This window comes from Trichoplusia ni, chromosome 2 (genome assembly GCF_003590095.1).
Source record: "Trichoplusia ni isolate ovarian cell line Hi5 chromosome 2, tn1, whole genome shotgun sequence".
In the NCBI taxonomy this organism is placed as follows: domain Eukaryota; kingdom Metazoa; phylum Arthropoda; class Insecta; order Lepidoptera; family Noctuidae; genus Trichoplusia; species Trichoplusia ni.
Window position 1 is genome coordinate 4,971,155 of NC_039479.1, and position 19,884 is coordinate 4,991,038.

Consider the following 19,884-nt stretch of genomic DNA (forward strand, 5'->3'; position numbering starts at 1 on the left):
AACGAAAGCCCTCGAAGATTAATATTTTTCCCCGTATTTACCACATTTTCCATTAAATCTTCGCTCCTATTAGTTGCAGCGTAATTTTATATACCTAGCCTAAAACCTTCCTCGATTATTGGTCTATTGAACACAAAATGAGATCAAATTTTTTAGATGAAATTATTTATAATAATTTAAAAAAAAAATCGAATACAAGTTTTTTTTCATTTTTTGCATTTTCTGAGAAGATTTGACGGGTGAATTTTCGATTGAAAATTAGAGTGTTTTTTTATATTAATTCAAAATAAGGTGAAAATAAATATTTTTAATCAAATAAATTACAGCGTATTTGGGACACAAAAAAGTAAGTTTTCACAAAATTTCGTTACAAAAATAAATTTTTGTAAAAGATAAAAATAAAAAACCACAATCTTGGTTTTTTAGATTTTCACATAAATTTTGAGGTTATGTGAAAAAAATGTAAACACAAAAGTTTTAGATCTTTTTCTTTTAGAACTTTGCCATTTGACTTTTTTCGATACGAATTTTAGTTTTGCCGGAAATCGATAAAAACCGTTTTTTACTCTTCAAACGTCACTCCCACCCCCTTCCCGACCTCAGATCACCCGTAAATTATTTTTTTCTTTCATTTTTATAATATTCCCCTCCTTTTCTAATGGGTTTCATCCTACTATTTTTTTTTTTTTGGTTTTAAAAATTATCGACCCTGGTCTACAAGTATAGACACGAAAAATATATATCACAACGTTTGAAAAGTGCGACAAGCAAAATTAAACTGTAAGATCATATCCACAATTATTTTTATTCCATGTTTACAAGTCGCTCGGTAAATGCAACAATGGCGCCGCTGGGCGGTAAGATGTCACGTGCGCTCGTGGTTATACTATTTCAAACTAATGTCTATGATAAAGAGTGCATATTGCATTGTCTTAGGTTGGAGTGGGTTACCCTGTTACAGTGTTACAGGGTAGTAAAGGGTAACCTGTTCGGAACAGGGTTACAGTAATCCGTTCGAAGGTGTAGCATATGTCATAGGGTTTTTTCTTGAAGCGCTTAAAAAAACCCCTTCAAAAACCCTTTCAATGAGTATCCGGCCGGTCCCTGGTTTTAAAACTGTAACTACGTTTGGAAATAACATCTCGTATTTACAATTCACTATATATTATCGCGTTAGTTTAAATTTATATAATTATTCTTTGTCAAATTCTTAGTCGATTTAAGAATCTCTCTAAATTAATTTTTGTATCGTATTTTTATTAAAATAACAGTCCTTAATTAATTATTATAATGAAATAACATATTATTGTAAATTAAAACATTTTATTTGTTTTCATCTCAGTGCTATAACTATCTGATAATTATAATTTAGTATAAGTTTGGACATGTTTTGTTCGACACTGAAATAAATTGTTATAATTTGAATACATCTGTTAAAAAAAGTTTACGTTGTGGTTTTTAGTGTCACTGATGATAATGTCCAGTTGTTTGGTGACGTGGATGCCAGATATCCAGCCAAACTTGCCTGGCTGGGTTCCCAAGCCGCCAAAAACTCGAACAAGTTGTCCTGAAGGTTTAAAAACCTGGATTCTGCAGTTACCTGAATCTCCAACGAGAATGTATCCCAACGGATCGACAGCTAGTACTTCTGGTTGTCTGAACTGGCCTTTCCTTTGCCCAGTGGACCCAAACTCGATAATCTTGGACTTGTCATGTTTGTTGTAAACCTTGACTCGTCGGTTCCCGCTGTCTAGGACTATAACTCTGTCGTTAGTGACGGCGACGCTCGTGGGGGCATTTAGTTCGGTGCATAGAACCTCTTTGGTCTCCCAGATGGAGGCCGCGACTGATGCCTGATGTTTTGTGCCGACACCAATTTGGTCAACCACTTTACCGTCTGGTTGGAATACCTGGAAATATTTTGATAGCAATTCGAGATGAGGTAAGATGAACGGGCGTAAACTCCCCTACTACTTATGAAGATCCTGAATACCCTTCTGCAGGTAGTAGATAACTTTAGGAGGGAAACAAATAAGTGAAGATAAATGCCATTATATTGGGATTGGGATCGAAAAGAGTGGAAAATCTTCTGCGAGCCCTATGTCCCTGATGAGGGATAATAAGATTTCATCACCATCATTATAATCATCATACAATGAATAATTATTTTCTCGTTAATTATCAATATCTTGTTTTTGACTGCCTGATTTGTTTTCTTTCTGATTCTGATCTGTACTTATGTTTCATATGATTTGCTTACTCAATGGAAGCGAAACAGTCAGCAATAAAAATACCGTTCAATTTAACGAAATATGATCTAGTACATTTCAATTCTTAAAGCTGCGACTTAAAATTCAGGTGTTACATTTAAATAATGTACCTTTTTAAACTGGTAACACTGAACAAAAGCTTTACCTGTACTCTATCGTTGCCGGTATCAACAACATAGATGAGTTGCGTAGTGTTGTCGGTCGCGATGCCCTCCGGTGACCGCAGCATGCCCGCTCGGCTGCCCTTCTGGCCGATACTACGCAAATATTCCCCGTCTTTGGAGAACACGTGGATACAGTGCTTCCATTTGTCTGGAAATTGAAAAAATATATGACTTTGTGTACTAGATATATTAATAGCTAAAAAAAAAGAATTTATGGTCCATTTTTTTTATTATATCGGTCGTCTTTAGGTTTCCATAACAATGTTACCTACGGGAATGCAGATGTCTTCCTGCGAGCTTACAAGGCTATTTACTATTATGTATTAAAAAATAATAATTTTTTCCTATTTATAAAATTACTACACTATCTACAGAAGTTGAAGTGTCCTCATTATTTTCTTAAGCTACGGCGATGGCGTAATAGTAGATAGTTACCTTCTTAGATACTAATTTGAAGATATAAAATATGATAATTACAGGCAAATATTTTACGCATGTTTAGCTATGAAGCAAGATTGCTATCTATTCAAATCAACGAATATTCGGAATAAACAATATCAGCAATGTGAATCTCTGATATTAAAAGAATGCATTTGTTTAAATACATTATTTTGTTACTTTATTACACATTTAATATACATTAAGACACCCAAACTTAGGAACAGCATTCGTTGATCATACAAACGCTTGTCCCACGCCGGAATCGAACCCACGACACGTCCCGCACTGAGGGTTTTTTGCAGTTACCTCAAGTCAAAATAGCTTTTTGCCTGTATTTAAGAAGAGTATTTTACCTGTAACATAGATCTCTCCCAAGCTCTTCATGAAGGCAATCTGGACAGGGCACATCATTTCGTCACACGACAACCGCGTAACGGTCTTGGCTTGCGCGCGTTCCATTACCAGCACACTTTGACTGTCCATACCGCACACGTACAAGTGGTTCGTCCATGGACTGACTCCAACTCCGCACGGACGGTAAGACTTGCGCAAAACGTAGTGTGGAACGAAGTTTCGGGATCTGGAAATTTAAAGATGTTTGATGGTTACCTTCCTCCGAAACCAAACTTATTTTTGAGAGGTCTATTTATGGGAACTTTAAGCACGCCACGTCTTACTCAGATGCGTCAATAGGAATTATATTATTCTCAAAGCAGACTGTCTACCACCACGTCTATGGTTGTGGAAGCGTGACAGCAATAGAAGGCATCTCTCTCTCAAACCCTCAACAATATTACTTTAAAGTGGGGTATGGAGGTTTAAAAACCAATATTAGAGTTATATACGAGTAAGTACATTTACAACCTACGTTGCAATGATATTCTACGATGTCCCTTTTTTTCTTTTTCAATCAAATAATTTCTCCCTATTTTCTACGCAGCGTAAAATTTTATCATAATTTCTTTACTTTGTTAAAGAAACACGTGGGATGATTGTGGAATTTTCGTCTAATTAATTTTCATAAATAAACACACTACAGTGCCGAATGCATTCCTTGTTGCACGCGAATGTAGCATGCACATATTTTCGTATTAGGAGATATTCATCGGTCGCGGTAAGTACTTATTTATTAGTTTTCGCGTAATCTTTTGCTTATTACAAAGGTACCTTGCTGCGGAAATTCCTTTGCGTAGAATGGAACGTATAACACTCAAATTGTCAAACGTTTTCAGCTATAAGAATAGTTTTTTTACTAATGATTATATTTTTACGAAATAATGAAATTGCGTTAAATTCCTAGTATCCCTAGTAGTGAAAGAGAGACAAACGACTAGATTTTTCACTTCAGATGTTAGTGTAGATTAATTAAGCATTTAATTGGCATTTATCAATGCGTCAACACATTTGCGTGATGACTCAGTTTGAGATTTTTTCGCTCACTCAATAATCATAACATTTACAATTATTATTTTACACTGGTTAACAATTATAACGTTTTATTTTTGAATAATGTAACATTATGTTTTAATTATAATATCTGTAACGCTCGGTTAACGATTGGTGGGTAGTTTTAAATTAATCAGCAACGCCACTATTCGAAATCCTAAATTTCATATTACTACTCAAGTACACGGCATTCATATTTCAACTAAGTAGGTTTTAAGGTAAACATTTCGAATCTTCGGATCCCTTTACAAAATTACTGGTTTATTCTGTTTTTACGGTCGTAATATAAGGTTTACTGACCGCTCTTACTCAAAATGATTTCCGACGGCTTTCTTTATTATTGTCAATTATATTGTCTTGTGGGGGACGAAAATAATCCATTTGGTTTTTAACTTAAGGAATATAGCTGACAATATGGGCTTATCTTCTTCTCTCTACATCTACATTTCGACATTTACACATTGTTTTTGAGCTATGCCATTATTTTTATCTACTACTTTTCAGAGAAGCCAGACGGTTGTTTGATAAGCGACAAATAAAGTTCTTAGTTGACCTGGACTGCTCATATAGTGCTAAATGCCGTTGTGCTATCGCTTTAGTATCTCGAGCAAAAGTAATACTAGGAATCCTCGACAAAAATTTTTATCCACGAGGGTTACGATTATGGGCTCTGCGGTGTCTTTTACAGCCAGGATTTTGCCAAAAAGGTAAAATCCTCCTGTTTTGCCGCAAGTCAGTAACTGTACCCCGTCGATAAAAAACTCAAGTCATTAAGATGCAGATGGTATGTACTCAGATTACGATTATTACTAAGGCATTGCCAGAAAACTTCTTACCTGTAATAGAGAGCTAAGCTTTCTTCATTCTCCAGTGGGTTGTTTTGTTTCGGTGAATCTATAACTGGATCGTCGGACTCGGCGTCCAGTGGAGTCGACGAGTCGATTTCTATGCGGAAGTTTTCCTTGTCGAAGACAAAACGTTCTGTGTCCCATTTTGATACGTCTGAGAGTAACTGGATCACGTTTTGATGAAGGTTTATAAAGGTTGCTACCTAAAATTAAGAAAAGTGTAGATATTAAAATGGATTGGAAAGTGAACTTTTTGATAGGTGGACGATATAAAAGGTCCTGACGTAAATTCCTTGTTCATATTCATGAAAAATGTAAAATGGCGGACCTAATTCAATTTTTATTATCTGCCATTGAACCAAAATCTTATACAATAGTTTCGTTCTTGTTCCATGAAATATTCAAGCAAAAAGTGTTTGGCGATTTTACTTTCTTGGTGCATACAATATGTATACATTTTGGTACTACTTTTCTGGCATTTGGTAGTTGTAAAAGGCGTTAAAAGTATGGCAAAAACATTTCGAAAATCAATTTACAAAATTCTCGGAATAAACAAAGCCAAATTATACTTGTAACAGCTAGATAAGTAGGTATTAATACATTATCTTTTATCGCCGCATCGCAAATGTTTTGTTTTTTACCTTATCAGCCCAGCGAAGTCATTTATTCTGATTTAATTATCTAGATAAGTCGGTTTTCGTGAAATTTGAAACAAGTTTAGGATGCTATTTTTGATAATAGTGACGTTTATCAAGATTTACTTATAGATACACATTATTAGAGTCATTTTTAGAACTATGAGTCTACGTCGTAAAATGGCCAAAAACATGAAACATACCCATGGCTATCATGATAACATTATATTACCATTACGGCATCATGGATAATATCTTGGAGGTTTACTAAAGTAAGACTGTTGGAGCTGTCAGCATGTTCCACTTCCACAAACTAAAGTTTTCATGCTAATTGTGATCATCAAACAAAGTGTGTCCTTTACCTCTTGTGCCACCAAGAAGTTCCTAGTTTCATCATGTCCACATTCTACTCAATCGTTTAATGTATTTTAGCTTCGAAACTCTCCGAAGCCCTAAGTCCCCGTATTTTTTTTGTTTATTTTCTTTAGGTATATGCAAATGTAAAAAGACTTCCAAATCTTACCCTTTCATTATCGTTAGTGGTGTTAGCGGAGTCCGTAGCTCTATTCGCCACAGCCCGAGCCTCGACCAACGAACTCTGAAGAGCTAAGGCGGAAAAATCAGCTGACTTCTGCATGTTAGCCGCGTCAGCTATCATCTTGTCCCTAGCTTCCACTACGGCTGATATTTTCTCGTCTGCAGCTATATTTATTTGTTCTACTATACGGTCGCAACGATCCTGGAAAGATTAGCAGTTTGAATTAGGCAAATTTTCATTTGATGATTTTTAATTTTTTGAAAGTGTTCTGTGACAAGGTGCTCTATTGTCTCCAGACAACGACTGAATGAGATATAGGGTTAACAATCTATGAGGCTTATATATTGGCGAAAAAGAGAGAGTGTGTTCTATAGATGTTTTGGAAAACATAGACTGCCTGTCTGGACATTAATCAAATTTTCCCTAGTGTTTTTCATTGCAATTATTTATTTTCATTTTTCGGTTCAGACCCGTAGTCTTTTATGTTTTGTTAATTTTGAGTGATCCAATTTAGCTTTTCCTAGATGATGAGGTGAAGGAAACAATTGATAACAACTCTCTATTGTCGCATATACATGGCAATCACATAGCAAAATATCACATAAAAAAGCAGACTTGACCCCAAACTGTAGTTTTGTACATAGCGCCTGATGTAAACAAGATTTTGTTCTAAACACGTATTCGAGTCACGTACCTTATAATGTTCAATTTTGTGTTCAAGATGGCTGGCAGCTGTGTCCAGTTGCTTCAAAATAGACTTTAGTTGGATCCTCATATCGTCTAAATGTTGTAACCAGCATATTCGGCAAAATTTCTAAAAGAAATAGGTAAACAGATAAAAAAAGCAAAAAGCAGGTCAATTCTACTGCCTTTTACCCCTGCCCTACGTAGGTTACGTTAAGTTTATATTCATAGACTTCTCTTTTTTTAATGGGGTTGATTAGGGCAATCTGGATCAGGTAATCACTTTAATTTAAAAGACTTAATTTTGTCTTCCATTTCGGCAAACACGTTTGATCGAAATGTTGCATCCTACTTATACACTTATTTCTCCAAACACAGTCATATGAACAAAACGCATTTAATAACAAACAATTCTATTTACCAGTTTACAATGGTCACACGATGTGATGTCAGTATTATCGCATACTGATTTGCAATGTACGCATCTTACTCCAGTCGGGAAGAATTCAACATTAGGGGATGAATTCTTTGATGGGGTCACAGGAGCGGATGGAGTGGGTGGTGGAGTTGCTTTACCCGTTTCCCCATTATTCTGGATGCCCACTAACTGTAATAGCGAGTCTATGTAGAGATTTGACGGCAGATTCTCGATGTACGAATCCCCAATCACTTGTATTCTGGTCCTGCATATTGGACAGTCGAATACTGCTAAATCTGAAAATGGAAATGGATGTTATACCTATTCTTGTTTTCCGTACAATAGTTTTATGTTGTTTTTTCTCTCAACCCCCTACGTAGGTGTTATTATTGTTTTTTGGTTAAGCCATCATTACGTCAGCATACGCATACGCATTCTCTTTATTTTATTTGTGGTATTTTTGTGGTAGTAGGACCCTTTTCTCATGTATACATTAAGATCAAAAGTAGTTTTTTTTTGTTTCGTAAAGGTATTTCATATTAATAAGGTTAAAAGAATACAAACCCGCTATGTAGACAGACAGACAGGCCATACAGAAGGTGTGCTGACACGGCAGCATCTTCGGGTTGTGTAGCACCTCCAAACACAGCGCGCATTGTACCAGTTCCTTAATACCACCAGCTGATAACCTGTCCGAGATCATCGTATTGTATTATGTCCCGATAAACATAAATAAACGAAACCAGTTCAATGATTTCATTGGTCAAACTTGTTTTTATTTTTATAGACCTGTCGGAATCTCCTCGAAGTAAATAAAGTACTTAAACTGGATTGCGAAATACTGATGCATCTTGAAATTTTATGCGAAATTAATTCTGTTTTTCGATAACACAGCCTACTTATCAGTTACAAGGAAAATAAGTTTTTTGTCGCAAATTTCCTATGACAGTTTTCATATTAAGAGCGATAATATAATTAATGTCTGCGATTTAAGTAGTACTCACTTTCTAGGCTTTGGTTCGGTAATACTTGCCCTCGATACGACAGGCGGGGTTTGTGACCTGAACATAACGTGGGAGTCCTGCGTCGGCGCGTGCGACGACTTCGGTGACAACTTTACACTACTCTCCTTTTGACTCTGCCAACGTTTCAGGGTGAAAAGCGGCGGCTTCTTTTTAATCTTTTCCGACATCATTATATCACTTGACACTTCAACATTCAGATATGTACTAAAGTAATTTCAATCACTTTATCGAATATTATCTGATTAGACCCTAATTATATTTTGCTATCTTCCCTATACAAGATTTCCTTTTGATTATTTAATCGAATCATTAGATAAGGCAGTGTTGACATTTCATGAAAGTCGCATTTGGTTTTCCCTATCACCTTAAACAAAAACAACGTCTTTTATTATTCCAATAACGTGTAATTTACCTTTACAGTTGATGTCCTGCGAAAGAATTTCGTGAGAAATCGAAACCGGTGGTCGACGTCACGATTCAGTTTTATCTGGCTTTTGACCAAAGTACGTGCCATTGATCCTCTTGAACATTGTTTATGTAGTATTGAGAAAGTTATCAAAATAAATGTAGGCTTCGAGGGTGCCATATATTTAGGGGAGGCCGATGCATTACAACGGTAAAAACAGGTGAAATAAATGTAGCCGGCGGCTCCTCGTTGAATTTGGTCACTGCAAACCAGTCTGGTATTCTTTATTCGCGTACGCAGTGTTTTTCTATTTTATTATTGTGTTAATCTTCTGTCGTTAGTGCCGGTACCCCGGTTCGCGACCGGTTGGTACATTTTTTGCTTTCGAGACGTTTGTACGGTCACATAACCATTCCTATGTAATTATATGATTTATAGTGTCGGGTATATGTCACTATCTTCTTAGCAGCTGGATTTTGAGACAAATTATTTTGAAAACATGGAATAAAAATCACGAGCACAACGGATTTAAATACATTAAAATAGGCTTGTTGTTGCATGTCCTATCCTTACTAATATTATAAATGCAAAAGTAACTCTGTCTGTCTGTCTGTCTGTTACGCTTTCACGTCTAAACCACTAAACCGATTTTAATGAAATTTGGTACAGAGATAGAGTTGACCTTGAGAAAGAACATAGAATAGTTTTTATCCCGGACTTTTAAAGAGTTCTCTTGGAAACGCGGTATAACCAACCTCGACGCGGGCGAAGCCGCGGGCGAAAAGCCAGTAAATAATATTTACAAACGTATTCTTATTGTAAAACAGTAGCTACACAGCTATCGTAGGTCTAGACTAGACAGATTCGACATACTAATATTAGGGATGTGCGAAGTAAACCGTTCGATGCAAAACATATCGGACAAATCAGGTGCATACTATCACGTTTTCAAGTAAGATTGTAGCAGGTGTGAAAGAGAGACGTCACTATACGCCGTAATACGCGCTATCTTACTTCCATAACTGCAATAGCCTTTAGGATATGTTAGTAGACTCTCGTATCGTGGTGAGCGGTGACGATCTAACCAATTACACGGACGCGACGGACGTCTGCATCGTACGCTGCGTTCAAGTGCGGGTATTAGTCATAACCAAACACGTTTTACGATTTATATACCAATACTAGCTGTTGCTTACGGGTTCGCCCGTTACACGAGAACATAAAATTGGGATAAGAACTATCCTATGTGTTAGTCCTGGCCTTAAACTATCTGTGTACTAAGTTTCGTCTTAATCCGTTCAGTGGCTTTTTCGTGAACGAGGAACAAACATCCACACATAATAATATTGCGTTTATAATATTATTAGGATTATGTATCTATGTGATCGTTCTTGAAACGGTGCAAGTTTAAACCACATAAACGATGAAGAGATTTCATTCAGTATCAAATCTAGTACCTACCAGTTTTGTATGACATGGGGAAATTGATTTATAGTAAGTAGGGTATCTAATTCAATTTGAGACTACATGTACTCAGATATTTATAGTTTTGCTTGTCGATGTCTGAAATGTTAAATGGATAAACTTGCTTACTATAAAAAATAAGAAAAATCTGCGTTTTTCTGAGTTAGTTGTTGTTGTTTGATTGGGTAAGAAAATGGTATAGGTCTATGGAGTCAAGGGTCATAAGTGCAGTGGCACCTCAACTTTCGTATTGTCTGTCTCCGTGCTATTGTTATAACTGTGCCTACTTTTTACATAGTATGCTCTAAGACTCTACCACCAAGTCATAAAGTAATATTTGTATGTAATGTTGATCGGTATCTCTCTTTCACACCCTCTAAGATGGACTAGGTAAGTACTGTGCTGTTCTTCACACTTTCAGACACTATAATGTCAAACGCCTCTTTCTCTTCTTTCTTTTTCTCTTCTTCTTCGCTGGGCGGCAAACCCTTCTTTAAATTACAAAGAACCCCCACTTTGTTTTAATAAGTTCATCATAGGGAGTCTGCTTTGATGAGAAAAATAGATGATCACGTTTTAAAGAAAGGCCAAAAAAAATTGCACAGTACTTATTCATGCGTAGTTTACTTAACCCGTTCTTTCAATAAGGCTCTACAATTAATGTAATTACAGCCGAATAAGGAACTCTTTAGCATATATTAAGTGAGAGATAAAATAAATACTCGTAGTAGACAGTAACTACCAATAACTGTTGGTATATTACACTAGATTAAGTTAAGTGCCTGCTGAGGCAACATTATGGGCAAATTGCTTCGTAAAATAAAATAAGGAAGTAGGAGATTAATAAGAAATGATTGATAAATTTGAATAAGCTGAGATAATTCATAAGATTTAGATTAAGTAAAACAAAAATATACAGTAATTATTATTTTTAGATCGAATAACGAGTATTAATTTATTATCTTGATAAATTGGCAAAATCAGCATTATGATATTGAACAATCCTTTTAAAATACAAAAATAATATAGAACAAGAACATCCTAAAATATTAAAACCACCTATAGGTACCACTGAGAATCGAACCCAGAGTCTCTAACCACCACGCTAACAGGCCGTCTGCAAAATACGCAATACCGTTACAGGTCAAATAGATAACCATTTTTTTTTTTGATCTGATAAAAATGTAGAGACGTAACACGAGAAGACTTCAAGTAGCAGTTAGCAGAACGGTATGGCAACATTAGTTTTTAAGTAGGTACATCTAGAAAGTCCTTGTGCGACATATGAACAGGAAATAAGTAGGCGGTGTTTTCATACTACACTCAGTACATAAATGATGTAAATTTACTTTAAATTGGCGGTTTACCAAATCTGTAAGTTTCATCTTTTATTTCTTGGATATTATGCGTGATTCGAATAAAAAATATGCCTAGTTGTAATAGACGTAAACATAAACCTACAATGGGCAGGCATAGATACAGTGAGCAACGGCAGTTGATTAACACTATACAAATTACCAAGCGCCAGAATGTTTCAGTAGTGCAGTCGAGAAAAATAGCATATTTAATAAATACTATAGCAAAATTCAAATCCAGGACGGTTGCCCCAAAAACAAATAGCGAATCATAATAACTACCTAAATATGGAAATCAAAGTGTCGAGGGCAAATGCTTAATGTTGCCTCATAATAAAACAATAATTCATAAAAAAAAGTTCTGACATTAATTTGTTGCCGAATTAAATTAACAGATGCAAAAATTTAAATTTCTTACACAGAAAAGTGACTTTATCGGGTATGTACAGACTGTGTGATCAGTTTTATATGAAAGGAAATGATTAAATGTTTAAATGTATTTTAATACATCCTGTTTTAAGCGCCATGTCATGAGTGCTGCGATGTATAAATACATTGTGATAAGGCTCTTTTCCTTCAGCCATGACCAGAATTTGAAACAATATCTGCATGCAGCATTTTGATGAAATTACTGTGACAGTAAAATGTGTAGTTTATGAGACATTTAAGTAAAGATTTACTTTGCATTGCGCTCTGATTTGAAGCTGAAAGTATTATACAGGCTGTGTTTAAAACTCAATGAAGTATTATCTGAATGTTTACTGTGAGTAACTTTTCTAAATTAAATGGACAACAAAATTTAAAGCAGTTATGTCGTGTTAATACGTCCCTTTTTATTAAAGTTAAAATTACGAACACCGCGTCAGCATATGATTAAGAAATTGAGATCATATTTTGGTTACGTCCGAAACTAGTCGTGCCATCTCGATAAAAGGCGTAAGTAAACCGTTATTCAATAAATCATTATTTATCCGCCTTACGACAGATATTATTTTTTAAACAGATTGTTTATATTCAAAGCTTTTTTTGAAGATTTTGTAAACTATTATAACCAACGTAAATAAAGAAGGGCTAGAGAAAGGTTTCCCGATAGACTTAATGAACAAAACGATTTATCGCTGAAAATGCTAACATCTGACCTTCAGTTTGACTTTTAACCCGTTCCAATAAAGTGCCAGTCCTAGAAGCAAAAGCAATTTAGGAATCATACAAGATTTGTATACGCTGCTATAGATGCAGATCGACAAACCTTAAAATCTCTAAAAAAAAAAACAAGAGAGTTTTATTTCTACTCATTTTCATAATTATTACGAAATTTTAACGGAAATTAACGTAACGTGCAGACGGATTGATTTACGCTGAATTGCTGATTAGCTTTTGGACTTCGTCTGTAATGAAGGTTTATTAATTAATTGATTTAATTAGATAAGAAGTTTACAATATAAAGCAGGGTGATGTGACTACATCCCGTATACGCAAAATCGTTTGACTCTGATAAAACAATGTGTATTGAAGTATTGAGCTATTTCCTCAGGAACCTCATTCCGTTGTTATTAAAATCATCGTATTTCATGAAAGATACATCCCGTGAAATCTGGGTCATTCGTGTGCCCCGGTCAACACGCATACAAATCCGTAGCTTTCAAAGTTTCACCCTGGATAAGTATGCCGGCCAAATTAATTACCATGACAATACCGTTCTAAAATACATTATTTATAGACTAGGGGCGAGAAGTGTAGTTTCTACTTACATTTGTGTACATTAACCACATGTAAATCTAAAAACAATACGTGATACATACTATTGTGTTCGGGCAAGATGGCGGCCGCCTTAAATGTTGTGTTTTACAAATCATTCGTAAACGGCTATGTTGATAATAATATGTGAGGTTTAATATTTTTCGCTGTTAACTCGTATAATGGACACTCAATTATAACATTGTTTTGAATGAGTGATTTTCAGTCGTTTTGACACTTTCGTAGGTGTTATGGATGTACTGTAGCATTGTTTAATTTAGCTCAAGCCTCCTCAAACTTCTGGATCTTAATGTAAAACTTCTAATAGACATAAGGACTATCACATTACCTCGAATATTAACTTATTTTTCACGTTTTAGACCGCATTATGAATTAAAAAAATCCGTTCGTAAGTCAATCGTCTCTCGCCCCACTCCAGACTATTCCCGAGTCAACAATTGTATAATTGTATATTATTCGTAATAATAATAATAAACGAGCGTATCATCCAATTTAAATAGTGTTATCCAATAATATGTCGACTAACTTCCGTTTGTAATTATGATGACATAGATATACCTACTCGTTTGGCATCCGTAATCAAATTTATCTCCAAAGATATCTCTTTAATAATGGAATCAGATTTACGATAAACTTTAATGCAGTCATGCTAATGCAATTTGCTCTGAAACAGGACAATATTGCCATAAAATTCTGCGGTTAGATGTACAATCACATGCAAAATGGGAATACAATCTTACATCCAAATTGGAGAAATATTAGCTTTACAAAACAAGATTTATGCACGCAGGTTAAAGATGACTGTTTTTTAATATTTCAGTCCATTTCTTTGCAAGATGGATTTTCGTTGGCTTATAACATATTTTGTCAGTGCCTGTACTTTTAAATCAAATAACAATTGTTGTCGACTTACATTTGTACTGTTCACTATCTCTGATAAATGAGGCGTAGTTCTCAGTATTATAAGCATAGCCTAGACTTCGACTATGACTAAGGCTCCGCTTTCTGTCCTTCTGACTCTAGACTGTATCTCTGGAACCGTGATAGATAGACAGTTTGAGTTTGAGGTTAGGAAAATGAAACAAATCTATGGTTTCTTAAACATAACTGTCTATATATCTACCTAATACTAGGGCCACGTGTTAAAATACTGTTATACAATACCATTAAGATGTACGTTTGTCTTAAATATTTCAGTGTTATTGACTATTGTGAGTTGTTAAAATCTAAAATTCAATCACACTTATTTGGCCTTATACCTGGCGTAGATAGTAAATCCTGATCGTTTTAAGTCTTTAACTGTGGAATACTAAGAAAAGAAATGGAAAAAGAAAAAAAAGCCCTTTTAATTAATTAAACCACTTATAATAAAAAAGAAGGTAATAGTCAATCAATCAGTAGCTATCAATAGTTCTTCAATATTTGGCGTTCGTGTTTATCAGTATGGTAACGTAGCCATAAGTGGCCATAAGTCCCACTGATGGGCTACACCGTGCCCAGTGTACTATAACCAAAGTCGTAATTTTTACCGCTATTACGTATGTTTACGTGATTTACGAAATAGAACTCACGATACGTTCCGCCTCGGTTCGGTAAAACAATATTATGTCAACGAAACATAATAATACTGGTTACACATAACTTTATAAGTAACATAGCATCTATTGTTTTTTTTATCATTGTTTTTTCAAGCCGGAAAGATTTGATAAGTTTTAAATGCTATTGAATTAAGAATGGTTTGATCTAATTTTCTTTTAAGGGTTACGTTTAACCTTATTACTAAAGACTCTGTTATCTGTACGTCGTAGCTGGAGAAATTTTAACCATAGTAAATCAATAAATAATAAATAAATGCGGACAACATCACATACATTGCTCTGAACCCAAAGTAAGTTGCTAAAGCGCTTGTGTTATGGAATTCAGATACAACGAAGGTACCACAAACACCCAGACCCGAGACAATGTAGAAATGTGAATTTTTACATTGACCCGGCCGGGGATCGAACCCGGGACCTCAGAGCTAGCGACACCTTGAAACCGGTGCGTACGCCACTCGACCACGGAGGTCGTCAAAATTAGTAAAAAATAGTATTTATTTTGCCTCTAAAGATTCATAGAGAAACATTCAAAATAAAATGCATTTGACATGACATGTTTACTGTAATTTTGATATTCTTTGTACAAAACCCGAAACCCTTACAGTCACAAGTTCAACTCGAACTTCTTAGGCCAATGAAGTGCCTGTAACATAAATACAAGGGCTAAGGAAGTGGCTATTTCAATAAAGCTTCAACTTATACTTACATTTTCCGCTTCAACTCTCGACTCTTTACAAATATGTAAATCTCAAAGACATTTGGGTCATCACATTTATAGAGTAAGGTCATTTACTTATTAAAAACCTTTAACCATACTGATTAACGACGTTTGATTGCATTCCATTTTATAGTGGTTCCGTGCATCCTAAATCAGGCGTTAAAACCCGGAACCTGTAATACTTGAATAAGCCCACGCAAACAAGTTGTCGCAAGCTCAACCTTCATACTAAAACACACAAACCTTTTATTTATATTTAGTAAAATTATAACCCTTAACTTGGCAGGACATGAATGGATGGAACTATTTATCATTTATGGTGTTTTGAGAGGTAGTTCTATATTGAAACTTATTATAATGCAGAAAGAATGACCAAAAATGTACTGGAAATAGGTTTTTCAGGCTGTCTGTTAAAACGGACTTCATCATAAAATCCAAATGTAAAATATTTTTTAATCCACATGTAGATTAATGTGTCAGTAAATCCTAATAATGAAACAAGCTCACGCAATAATGAGGTAACGCTGACATTTGAGGAAATAAAACCAACAACACGCACTACAACACGTGCTTAATAGACCCATTAACATAAAGACCAGCAATTTGTCTATTTAGTAACAAAGTGCTTTAAAGAGAATTCGTTATTAACTTGGCTATCAGAAGCTTCCTAATATCAACTAAACAGAAATTTAAATGTATGTACCTTGCAAAAGAGTTTTTATACACTTTCTCCTGAAAAAGCTAACTGTTAATAACGTTGTTTCATGGCACACATTTAATATGATTACAAAAATAATAACGTGCAGTATTCGCGCTTCCGAAGGGCTGGCGCGCATCAGATTCACTTGCAATGTGTGTTACCCATTAAGAAACGAAGCAGGAAAAGGAACGCCGCTAACCCAGTGGCCAACTGGCGAGGCGACGTCGAACGATTACACCCGCCCGAGCCTCCATTCCGTACCGGTATCGCCGCGCCAGCGCTCGCAACGTACAACCAGATACTTAACTGACTCTCATTACTAAACATCGGCACTAAACTAGCGACCTTATGACGAGCCTGCCATAAGCGATGCGGAGCCACCCGTCACCCTGGGGTGCTGCGCTCCATTGTTCGACAATGCGGAAAGCGGGGGACGCGCCGCGCATCACAATTAGCGAAGAGAGTTTTGGCGACATGTGAATACAAAGTCGTCGTCGATATTGTGGCTCTCGAAGAAATTACAGACGTCCAAGGACTCGAGGACGAACGTGACGCCCGCGGACATCAATTTCAACTGTCGATACTAAAAAGAAATTTGCTGGTCGCAGATAATATCGAAGGAGGACGCAATTCATGAATCAGTGTTTGTTATGCGCAGCAGTGCCCGAAAGTTAGCGAAATTTTGGCAACGGAACAGCAAGACTGGCGCGTGCGCAGCTGACCTGCAATCAGCCGATACATCTTGCGATGATCGCTCGGGAAGGACATATTCGTACTGTGTGATACCTAGTGAACCGTGCTTCTGAAGGACACCGTAACCCCGCGGTGACACTCGTGGAGATTTATTCCTAAGTAACAGTTGTGATATTGAGGTAAGTTTCATTAATTACCTCCGTTAGAATATTTGTTTAATTAGCTTTTGTACAGTTTTGCTTGTACGTAGATTTTAACATTGTAGTGATTTAAATACGGCCTCGATTAATTCCCGTTCCAAGTGTCACGACAAGTGCGTCTAACTCGTCCTGGTTATACTATAATCTATCACTTAACGAATCATTTGTCAATTAACTAATGCGTTACTTAGATGTGACTGTGTCAATAAAGTTGCAGACTTAAATTAATATAACTGTGTCATTCAGAGGAATTTAATCTAATTATCACTCGACTTGCTCTTCATACGTCGACTAGGCTACTAGACACATGAATTATTTATATTATTTTTAAATAAAAAATATAATTATATGTGCAAAATGGACCTAGTTTGGATTTTTTTATTGCATTTTTTATAATCTTATTTGTTGAAAATGAACGTGTGCCAAGTCTGCGCGATGCTAGAAATAATAAGAGTTCATTCAACTTCATCTACATGGACTGTAAAGAATTAAGTTTGTTAACCCGATGCTTACACTACATCTTCGCGATAAAATTTCAAAGAAACAACATTCAAGTAAATTTTCGAAGAAAACTATTTTTGCTTGTCACCCGTATAAACTTTTCACAATGTCGCTGTACCTCGTCTTTACAAGTAAACATTAACTTAAATTGTCTAGAGAATTACACAGACATAATAAAAAAAAACGAGTGCCGTTAAATAATAAAAAAGCTAATAACTTAAAGGGGACACGGTCAATGAAATTAAATTGTGGACATACTTGGACGGAGGTGAGCTTTGAAATCTCACCTTATAAAGGTCGTTACGACATTGCAAATGTAATTTTCCCATCGGATCCAACAAAGTGGGGCATCAGTCGATGTCTGCCAAACCACAGCGGCTCTGAATAAGGTCGGGCCGTATGTTATAAGAGTCATGTCGGTGCTATAAAACAGTTCACAAGTTAAAACAATAACACATTTGGCGGAGATGAAATGAGGTGATTTGGACCACAACGAGCTTTAAGTCTTAGCAATTCTTTGAAGCTACTGAACGAGGTGTTCTTTAGGTCAACTTTACTTAGACGCAGGCGTCGGAGATGTATAACCTGTCGCGTGCTGTGCCCGAGGCTGTAAATATATCTCAGGAATAGGTACGAACGTTGTGTATCCAAGCATGAACAGATTTAATGATTTCGAGATAGCGCGTTCAGAATTGTAAGGCTAAAACATTAATCAATTCTTGTATGTTTTTGTTCCAATTCCTGAAACTGATTGTCTTTCAATAGTTCAATCTTAAACGAATATCGAAATGTCACCTAAGATAAAAATTGGTCAAATGCAAGTCGGAATGGCGGGACTCAGAGTTGCTTTAGTTTGGTCTTTTAAAAAAGTGGTCACCTATAGAATATACAGTTCGATAGACGGTCGGAGAGGAAGCCGAAACTTAGAAATAGGGTCTCGTTTTTACCCTTTGATACACAACCCTAAACATTGTGACTCTTCTATTTGAATGAGATCAATTTAATGTTTGAAAAGTGGACTTTAGTTTCCAAAGTCTAATGATTACGTTATGAATGACGGGACGAGTGAGTCTCCATTACTTAATTTCATAAAAACAAAATGTTCCTTAACTAGATTATCTTAGGTGTTCAGGTAACAAAATCCATACAAACAAACCTACATTCTTCAGTCAATTATGATAATCATTTATAACAGTAAATAACATCAATCAAAGTTATTACTGATGATGAAATCACAGTAGCGGTGTTTTGATCTAAGACATTACAAGCGGTTAGATAGTGACATCAAAAATGTTTTGTACTGTACTGAAAGGAGGAACGATAAAGATAGTCAATGGCAAGGTAGCAAGAGACGCTTTGAAAGTAGAAGAAACCACCTAAGCATATGAGAGGATGTAGACTACTGCATGAAATTCCAAAGGTCCCAAACACTACGGTAATAATCGTATATCGGTTTTTTCGGACGGAAAATTCTCCGATCCGCGTTGGGATGACTGGAATTAAATGTCAGAGTTTTACAAACTGTTTGTCCCCTTCCCTAGCTCTTTGTGCACCAGGGCTACGCGAACCCTTCCAGCCAATTCCACTGTTGCTTATTGATAAATTAGCGAACAATAAAAACAATGGCTATTTTGTTCGTTTCCGCAAACTATCAAAAATCTAAGAATACAGCATATGAAAGTATATGCCAAAGAAATGCTAAATGAATACATAATGACAAATCGATTCATTATCGATTCGATTCAACCGAATAAAGAGCGCAGTCGTAAATTACTACACAACACAAATACATCGCAAACGGACGTGTGAAGAATACGAATTATTTTTAAATGTATAACATCAACGAAAAAGGTGATCGATTAGAAAATTTGATAGGATGCGGAATGACTTTCAATGAAATTAAAATAAAATAATTCATATATGCGCCTAATACTATACTTTCTCGCTGCAGGGTTAAAGTTCTCATTCAGAATTACAAACAAATTGGCGTTTGATCAAAATAGCTGAACGATTTCATACAAG

At 35.8% G+C, this 19,884-nt stretch overlaps 2 protein-coding genes across 4 annotated transcripts in view; one reads left to right on the top strand and one right to left on the bottom strand.

Moving 5' to 3' along the window:
• Positions 1-19,884, top strand: part of LOC113504514 — a 29,685-nt gene that overhangs the window by 2,901 nt on the left and 6,900 nt on the right. The window contains exon 1 of one of the 3 annotated variants that reach the window (XM_026886851.1): positions 16,195-17,340. The exons of 1 other annotated variant lie outside the window; for it this stretch is intronic. The gene's annotated coding sequence lies outside the window, so the exon portion shown is untranslated. Of the gene's footprint in view, positions 1-16,194; positions 17,341-19,884 lie in introns of those variants that run through there. One more of the 3 variants, XM_026886869.1, reaches the window with a different exon arrangement.
• LOC113504463 (RING finger protein nhl-1-like) lies at positions 1,304-8,674 on the bottom strand. The gene is made up of 9 exons (XM_026886758.1): positions 8,449-8,674; positions 8,009-8,133; positions 7,448-7,740; positions 7,037-7,156; positions 6,328-6,543; positions 5,158-5,372; positions 3,229-3,455; positions 2,416-2,582; positions 1,304-1,910 (listed from the first exon to the last, which is right to left on the bottom strand). Exons 1-9 carry the CDS (start codon positions 8,637-8,639, stop codon positions 1,434-1,436), a joined length of 2,031 nt encoding a protein of 676 aa, XP_026742559.1. The 5' UTR covers positions 8,640-8,674; the 3' UTR covers positions 1,304-1,433.